The sequence below is a fragment of the Mastigoproctus giganteus genome, chromosome 3 (genome assembly GCF_048544385.1).
Source record: "Mastigoproctus giganteus isolate SK-2022 chromosome 3, ASM4854438v1, whole genome shotgun sequence".
In the NCBI taxonomy this organism is placed as follows: domain Eukaryota; kingdom Metazoa; phylum Arthropoda; class Arachnida; order Uropygi; family Thelyphonidae; genus Mastigoproctus; species Mastigoproctus giganteus.
Window position 1 is genome coordinate 231,469,729 of NC_143577.1, and position 9,764 is coordinate 231,479,492.

The following is a 9,764-nucleotide window of genomic DNA, read 5'->3' on the forward strand; positions in this document are numbered from 1 at the left end:
ATAGAGGAGTAAAAATCAGTTCTGCAGTGTGATGAATCTCACTACACTATTCTAATCAGATGGGTGGTTGCGGGTGCTTAGTTGATGCCTGGAGAATGTTTGCTGTTGGAGTACATTGTGCCTAAAACAGCTGACCAACAATGGTGTGGAGCTGTTTTTTCATGGTATGGCCTGGAACCTTTGGTGGTTAGATGGGAACCACAATCATCAGTGCCTACCATAACGTTCTTGCATGGTTCAACAAATGCTGTTTGTTCATAGAGGAGTAAAAATCAGTTCTGCAGTGTGATGAATCTCACTACACTATTCTAATCAGATGGGTGGTTGTGGGTGCTTAGTTGATGCCTGGAGAATGTTTGCTGTTGGAGTACATTGTGCCTAAAACAGCTGACCAACAATGGTGTGGAGCTGTTTTTTCACGGTATGGCCTGGAACCTTTGGTGGTTAGATGGGAACCACAATCATCAATGTCTACCATAACGTTTGGACAATTATATACCCTGTACAATGTGGTATGTGCCTACTGCCAGTGCTGCTTAAGAATGGACACGAATCATTCTTGCTGATGTACAAAATATACATCGGCAAGAAGTACAAAAGTTGAATTGAGATGGCTGGTGCAAAGTTCTGATTTAAACATTTGGAACATGTATGGAATGAACAGTAATGTTGTGTGGATCCACATATCCTACCCTGATAACTTAGCTGCTCACTGTTCTGCAGGAGGAATGGAGAGCTATACCACTGCAATTTCTCATACATTGGTGGAAAGCCTGATCAGGAGGGTGAAGTGTGTTGTAGCAGCCAAAGGGGGAACCCACTCACTATTCAAGTGAGTGGTAGTGACATCAGTGTGAAACCCTATGTATGTCCCAATACTTTTTCGGAGACTAGTTCAAGAAAAATTATTGGCTTTTGTACTGAATAATTCAAGATTAATATTAAATGAGCTAGGCATCGAATAAACATTAATAGTTCAAGAGAAACTTATTCTTTTAAAAAATGTATGAATCTGTGAGAGACTAATTGAGTGTATTAATCTCTGTACTAGGATCGCCGTGTAATCATTTGGACTAATGATGGTACTACTAGTAATTGGTCCTACAAAATTTTGCATACTTTTGATGATATTGTTTGGCACGTTAGCTGGTCTGTCACAGGGAGTATTCTGGCAGTATCAGGTGGAGACAATAAAGTAAGTTTTGCATTTTAGACATGTATGTATAAAAATTTCTATAATATTAAAATATAAATGTTAAGAAGTTTTTTTTAAAAATTTTTTTCCAAGAGTTCATAAGACAGTCCACATCACAGAGCCTACTTCATTTCTTACTAACACAACTATGCACTTTTTTTTTGTTCAACTGTAGCACTATTATTGATTCAATTTCAAATAAATATGTATTTAGTCCCAGTATATACCAAGTGGCCACATTTATTAGATACACCAATTTAATAGCAAGCAACACCTCCTTCAGCCTTCCGAACAGTCTTTATGTTCTGTTAGAGCCTAGACTCCATGAGGTGCCAAAAGCATTCCACACTGGCCTTTGCAGTCTTAACTGCTTTCTGCATTTGTCTCATTTTGAACAGTGGTAGATCCTTGCCACAAACAGTCTGTTCCACTTCATCCCACAGATGCCAGACAAGCTGTAATTGCTACCTGGAAGTCTAAAACGCTGATGGAACTGATATTTGGGTGACCTTCAAGTCAAGTGGACCAATTTCGGCAAAGTCTGGATGGTCTGCAACAGCCAAATCCTCTGCTTTTGCACCTTCATGATGGTGGGACTGTTAGTAATCCTGGGTATAACCTCCATGCACAAGCACTGTGGGTAACCACCCAGATGTGAATCAACGTAAGCAGGGGTCAAGGTGTGGCACCCACACCACATGGAGGAATGCCATCCATCTGTGTTACCGGGCAATATTAGGTGGTAGATGACTCTCATCAACTGGTGCAATACCACCACTTTGCTTATTGGAGACTTGAAGTGGTGGAACCCATGTTTAGTCTCCAGAGTTAAGTTCCGATCAACCCTTCCCCATCTCTTCCATCATGCAGTATGACTGGTGACTTTTGAGGTTATGATGAACATTATGGTGAGATCCAATCTTCCTTACATTTCGAGAGTACAGCTCTAAAATGGTGTTCACAGGCCAGCCGCTAGTTAGTACACTGGACCGAACCTATTGGTAACTCTATAGGAGGCTTCTTGATCAGCTAGTGTTTAATCTTGCTACCTCTACTCTGCCAGATAGTGACTGGAGGGAGTCCGAGTAGTGTGTATGCGGAGGGCATTGTCAAAGCCACGTTATGTTCAAGAATCTGGGTATATTCTTACCATGTGTATGCTATATCCAAAAATTTCATTACTTCATACTTTTTCTTACTATTGAATACACCATGAATTGTCAAACTAATAAGTTTATCTGCGAAAAGATCTAAACCTCCCAAACACTTCCTAGTTCATTTCACAAATATACGTGGTCTCAATTCTAATCTCAGCAATGTCCATTTCCACTTTCAGTCTGCTAAACCCCATGCACTTTTTCTGACAGAATCTCAGTTATTGGTTGATTCAACTACTGCTCATCTCAGTTGCTCAAATTATTCGCTGTATGATTCATTTTGCCTCAAAGATGGTACTTGTGCATATGTCTGTTCCAATATTCCCTGTCAGAGACTTGGTAATTTGGAATCTTCTCTGGCTTAAAATCTCTCTCTACCTCATTGTGTCAATTCATCTGTTGTCTCTACCATTCTCCAAAATCATTCTCTACTAATCACTTGGAGCTCTTTGACTACCTCTCTTTGCTACTTGACTTTCTCCAGTCCAACTTTCCTAACAGTGAGGTAATTTGGTGATTTTAATGTTCACAACTCCAGCTGGCTTCCGTTTTCTAGTCACACTGACTCAGCTGGTCAAGATGCTGAGGCTTTTGCAATTACCAATGACCTTGCACAGACTGTTCATTTACCTACAAGAATACCGGGCAATCCTAACCATACAGCCAATACACTTGATCTTTTTCTCACAAATAACCCTTCTAAGTACACGGTCGAAGTGAGTGGTCCTTTAGGCACCTCAGATCACAACTTGGTGATAGTCTCTTCTCCAATGGAGCCTTTATCTCGACGCTATTCCAAACCTTGTGTTGTTTGGCATTGCGAGATTTCTTTTCTCTTCCTTGGTAGGATTACTGTTTCAAAACTTCTGATGTTAACGTTTGCTCAGATCGTGTCAGTGAAATTATTCTTGTAGGAATGGAATCCTTTATTCCACACTCCACTTTAAAATCTCATCCTTTATCTAAACCTTGGTTTTCCAATAAATGTGCTAAGGCTGTTCAAGAGAAGAGCGTTGCATATCGTAATTGGCTTGTTTTCAATTCTTCAGTTTCATTTTTTGCCTGCACCAAAGCTCGCAACATTTGTAAAGCAGTTATTAATCAGTCCAAACTAGATTTTGAACAGGCTAAGAGTAGGAAACTTGCTTCTTGCCCTAATGGTAGCCGAGCATTCTGGTCTTTTGCCAAAGCTATTGGCTGCAACTTTTGCCCATCTTTGCTCCCACCTCTGTCAAAACCAGATAGTTCTGTTGTCACTTCAGCCAAGGATAAAGCTGACCTGTTAGCATCCCATTTTCCTTCCAACTCATGTATTAATGATCTTGGTAAAACACCTCCCACCATTCTCAACACACTCCATTTAATGCCTCCTGTGGTCTTCCGTCAAAGGATGTCAGAAGGATTTTTACGAATCTTGATTCTAAGAAAGCTCCAGGTCCTGATGGTATTTCTCCACTTGTTCTCAAAACCTGTGCTCCCAAAATTACTCCTGGCAACCCAAAGGTCGCGGTTTCGAATCCCGCTTCGGGCTTGGATCAAAGTACTGCAAAAACCTTGGGAGGTGCATTATGGCCACAGAAGCCAATGCGCCAACAACTAACAAAAAAAAAACTCCTGTTCTTTGCTGCCTTTTTTCGCTTTCTTATTCCAAAGGTGTTTTTCCTTCTGCTTGGAAATTTGATCATATCCAGCCAGTTCCTATAAAGGGTGATAAATCCCTCCCATCCAATTATTGTCCCATTGCAATTACTTCTACTCTTTCTAAAGTAATGGAGAAATCAATTAACTGCCAACTCTTAAACTACCTAGAAACCTTCCGTCTGATCAACGATCGCCAGTATGGATTCCATCAGTGTCGATCCACTGGTGATATTCTTGCTTATGTTACCCATCTATGGACAAATTCATTGGAAAAATTCAGTGAAACACAGGCAGTTGCTCTTGATATCTCAAAGGCTTTCGATCGTGTTTGGCATAAAGGTCTTTTAAACAAGCTTCCATCTTATGGTTTGCCAACTGTTTTCGTAATTGGTAACGAGTTTTCTCTCTGATCGCTCACTGAGGGTGATGGTAGGTGGCTCTCTGTCTTCTAACTTCTCACTAATGCTGGTGTCCCCTAAGGTTCAGTTCTTTCCCCCCACTCTTTTCCTCTTGTATATTAATGACCTTCTTCCATGGACTGGAAATCCTATCCCATAGTTTTGCCAATGATAGCACATTGCATTCCACTTTCCATTTTGGCCGACCGGGCTAGCCGAGTGGGTAAAGTACCTGCCCGGCAACCCAAAGGTCGCGGGTTCGATTCCCGCCTCGGGCTTGGATCAAAGTACTGCAAAAACCTTGGGAGGTGCAATATGGCCACAGAAGCCGATGCGCCAATAACTATCAAATCAAACTTTCCATTTTGAGAAACCTTGCCCTGCTTAATCAGCTTCTGTTACCAATTCCTTAAATGCAGATGTCCAGTGGGGCAAAGACAACTTAGTTGATTTTAATCCTTCAAAAACTCAGCCTTGTCTTATATCTTGCAAAAAGGATTATTTTCTGCTCCTACTCTTATCTTTGGTGACACTCCGATTTCTAGGCAAAATTATATATCTCTTTTGGGATTACCCCGACTTCTAATCTCTCTTGGTACAAGCACATTACAAATATTGCTTCCTCTGCATCTAAAAAAACTTGGGTTTTCCTCTGCATCTAAAAAACTTGGGTTTTCCTCTGCATCTAAAAAACTTTGTTTTCTCTTTTGCTCTTGGCGTTACTTTTCTTCCAAACAGCTGTTCACTCTGTAGAAATCGCAAATCCTCCCTACCATGGAATATTGTTCCCACATCTGGGGCGGTGCCCCCAAAACCTCTCTCAGGCTTCTAGATTCCATTCAGAAGAAGGCTGTTAGGTTAATTAATGACTCGTCTCTAACAGAGTCTCTCCACTTGCTGTCTCATAACGTACTGTTTCTGCTGCATGCCTTTTCTACAGATACTTCCATGGGCACTGTTCTTCTGAATTGGCTTCTATTATTCCCACTCTCTCTTTCAAAGCAGTCCGAACATGTGCCGCCACCAACCAACATCCATTTACTGTCCAATTTCAAACTCATAGAACCAACTTTTCATCTTCCTCGTTTATTCATTCAACTGCTGTTTTCTGGAACAACCATCCTTCGTACTTATTTTCTGAAAATTAGTCTACAGAAGTTCGTCTAATGTCAACAAATATCTTCTTTTGTCTTCTCAACCTCCAACCTAAGCATGGTACCAAGTACTATAGGTTCTAATACCTCTCGTGTTTGGGGTTTTCATAAAAAAAAAATAATAAAAAAAAAATGCTCAGTTTCGTTGAGATCTAATGACTGAGCAGGCCAATGTATGGTAAAATCACTCACCCTCATGTTCCTGAAGTAATTCCCAAAATGATCCCTGCCTTGTAACACAGTGCATTATCTTACTGGAACATTACCAGATGGATAAGTTGTGAGCATGAGGGAATGCATCTGGTCGGCAGTAGTGTTCTAGCAGATTTTAGCATTAAGACATTGATTCACCACTAACAGGGGTCCTAATGTGTGTCCCAAAAAATTCTGGCCTGCAATATAGACACCTTTCATGATGGATCCATTGATTTCTGTCATTGCCACAATAACCTTCTCCTGCCATCAGCATGAAACAATTAAAACCAGGTTTTGTTGGCCCAGACAACCTTTTTGCAGCCCTCATGTCTCTGTGTTAGTGTTCCTGTGCCCCCATGTCTGCTTGTTTTTAGCCGATAAGAGTGGAACCATGTTAGGTCATGTACTGCTGTACCAGTCTAAAATCGAGGGTTTAATGTCAGGCAATGTTAACTACAAAATCGTTTTGTATTAACTGTTTTTATAATTTTCTTGTAACCAAGAAAAAGTCATTTGACATTTTCTTGGTTTACTGGAAATGTGCTTATAGCCCAAGCTAACTTTTAAAGTACTAGAGAGAGACATTTCTATGACATGATATGCATTGTTATTTGTATAAAGTAAAACTAAAGTTATCTATCTCAAAACAAAAATGCAATTTTGTAGTTAGTTTTCTGACACTAAAGCCTTGAAATAAGGTGTGAAATACTGTGCATTTTGCTGCAGCCCTTTGCACATTACTGTTGTGCTTTATTTTCATATGACTGATTGTAGCCTTTTGGTAACATTGCCTGTTTTTTTTTTTTTTTTCCCCTCCACCTCTTCCAGCCTCCTAGATCAACAAGCTGTCTCCTGCCACAGGACTGCTGTTGGCTAGATGTTTTCTGGTTGTTGCACCATTCTTGGTACCATTCTAGACACTGGTGTGTGTGATAGTGCTGTTGTTTGCTAGATATGCCAGTGCATGGACCTCTGTGTCAGTGTCCAGTCCATTATAATTGCATCAGCACACCTAACAACTATCATACCATGCTTAAAGTTGTATAGGTAATATTGTTGACCAGTTCTCTTGCTGAAGTGTGCACACATGTATACACATGCATCTTGGTTTATCTGATTTATATGGCATGTTATGGGCATATGGCACTGTTACTGATGTTTTAATTGATTTATTCAATGATAGGGATGTAACTAGTAAACCGGCCACTTGATATAAATATACTAGACTTTTATATGTAGGTGCCATACAAATTCTCCCAGTACAAAAGAATTTTGTACTGAGGATCAAAGTTGATCGTGATTAGTAAGAGGTGTTATATATTTTAAGAATAAAATAAATCTAATATCTCATTTTAATGGGATATTGGACCATTCACTATTAAAATTCGGGTAGTTAAAGTTTACATTAATATCAGTATTTTTATTAAAATAAAAATCTATATTTTTATATTATTAACATAAAAATAATTAAAATATCCATAACTTGATCAAAATAAATTAATCTTTGGATGCATATTTGTATATTATATTTCTGTCTTCTATGTAATTTTTTTTTTATTTTTAAGGTAAGTCTTTGGAAAGAGTCATTGGATGGTCAGTGGGTTTGTATCAGTGATGTTAATAAAGGGCAAGGTCAAATCAATACTGGAACATCAGAAAGAACTTTGTAGGATGTGTAATATGAATGATGGCTTTTATTTTGATTTGTGAACTTACAGTTTTTATGGACTTGTTGAAACCTACATTAAGAAATTAAATAAAAAAATAAGTTTTTGATAGCATGGTTTTATTATTTTATTAAATCTGTTTACCATGTTCTATTAAATTAAGCTTGTAATTTAATCATAATTTCCTTAGAAAGTATTTACCATGTTCTATTAAATTAAGCTTCTAATTTAATCATAATTTCCTTAGAAAGTGTTCCGATATGTATAGTAGTTACTAAAATAAGTCTCGTTAAAATTAGTATAGTGGAGATCCTGCTGGGTTGCACTTTGTAATAATTGATTGTACCAAAATGATTGTTACTTATGGAATTTTTATATTAAAAATATAATAAAATTGAGTGCTGTCAGAAGTGCAGATATAAATAAATGTGTATCATGTTTACAGAAGTGTGTATTCATAGCCAGTTTTCTGGATAAAAACCCAGCATATGCCATGGAGGAAAACCACAGTAGTTGGTTAGGTTTTTAAAAAGTACCACTGACTTTAATGCTGCAGTTCATACAGTTTATCATATTGCAGCTTCTTCAAATTGCACTGGTTTGAAAGATACTTTCCAGAAGATATGGAGAAGTTTGCATGGATCCAAGACCCATTCAAGGCTAAAGCCCCATCTGAATTTACCTCTGCAGAAGCAGAAAATCTTATTGAGCTGTCTTGTGACAAGGCTTTAAAAACAAAATTTGGCAACATGGAACTGAGTTTTGGATATCAACAAAAGATGAATATCTGCTGCTAACTGCTAAATCTCAGCGAATCCTAATTCCATTTGCAACGTTATATCTTTGTGAAGCTGGGTTTTCAATGGTTGCTGTGATAAAAGGCAAGTATCGTGCAAAAATCAATGTGGAACAGGAAATGAGGGTGGTGGCATCCGGTCCGATTCCAAGGTTTGAGTTGTGCAGGGCCCATCAGGCCACGTCCCATTAGTATGTAATTGTGGTTATTTGAGAATGAAATAAAAATATTATTTTTTCTTTCAATTTATTTGTATTATTTTTTCAAATGGCTACCAAGTTGTTTGGATCTAACTACTAAATAAACGGAACTGTTCTGTATTTCTTTTGGCCTAGGGGCACCGTGAACCGAGACAGTTTGGGAACCTCTGTGCTAATACAAGAAAGTCGAAGCTCAGTGAAGTGTCAAATGCAGTTCTGTCTGTAATAAAAAAAATAAATAAAAAGTACACTGTTAGTGATACTTTTTAGTATTTTATGAGTTGTGGTATATCCACGAAACTACTATTTCAAACCGAAATACAATGGCTTTCTTGTGGAAAGATATCACTGTCATCCCACAAAAGGTGAAAAGGCCTGAGTTCAACTTCTCAGTGATGCAAGGAACTTTATAGGCTTTTTTTCACATGGCTTGAGTTAGTTGGTCTCAAGCAAGGGTTGCATGGATTTTCCTTCCAGCAACTTAAGGTTTCATCCAGCAAATCAACCAAATACAGACACCTCATAGCCTCAATTGCTTTGGTGCTTAAAACAGACAAACACACACCCCATTGAAGGGTGTTGAGGTATGGAACCTGAACTTTGCTTATTTCTTTGTGATACAAAACCAGATATATCTGTCCATTTTAATGGTCAGGAATTTCATGCACAGACATTATTATGCCTTAACAATTTTATTACTACAAAAGATATTCCACTTTCGACTAAAATTTGAACAGTTAAAATGGACCAAATTAGTTTTATCCACAAATATTTTCTGAATTTAAATAAGGATAAGTATATACATTTGGATAAGAACACCATTTTCTACTGCTTTAAAATCATTTTTGCAGTCAGCTCAAGAAGTGATGGAAATAAGATCACAGCCTCTGTTCTTGAAATAGATTAAGCAAAAGAGAACTTAAGGATTTTTTGATAAGGCAAGAAAAAGAAGATCCATCAGTTGCTAAAGTTGCCTGAGATATCATAAATCCTTTTTCCATCAACATATCTTTGCAAAAGTGCATTTTCATCATTTTTGATACTCAAAAAGAAGCACAGGGCATACCTTTCAGCACAAGCTTATGAGGCAAATATAAGAATGGCCATTTCAAATATTGCACCTAATATTAATTTATTGTGCAAAAAATATACAGTCGTGCCCATCTTCATAAAATGGCATGTAATCTTGAAAGGCTACAATAAATTTTAAGTTCATTTTGGTAATTTTATGTAATTGTGAATTTTTTTTTTTGTATGTAAAGGAAATTTATGAGTATTAAGTACAAAATGCTAAAATAATTATATATTGTTATTGGTCCTAAAATAATTGTTATTGGTTGTTGTGTGGAGCCTTGAAGCTT

General features: G+C 37.8%; 1 protein-coding gene across 1 annotated transcript in view; it reads left to right on the plus strand.

The window, feature by feature from the left end:
* The window catches only part of Sec13 (nuclear pore and COPII coat complex component secretory 13), a 42,075-nt gene extending 34,585 nt beyond the window's left edge, over nucleotides 1-7,490 (plus strand). Inside the window, exons 8-9 of the mRNA XM_090369697.1 lie at nucleotides 1,052-1,195; nucleotides 7,306-7,490. Of these exons, the coding sequence (XP_090225823.1) occupies nucleotides 1,052-1,195; nucleotides 7,306-7,410 (249 nt within the window). The 3' untranslated portion in view covers nucleotides 7,411-7,490. The remainder of the gene's footprint in view (nucleotides 1-1,051; nucleotides 1,196-7,305) is intronic.
* The last annotated feature ends 2,274 nt before the right edge of the window (nucleotides 7,491-9,764 follow it).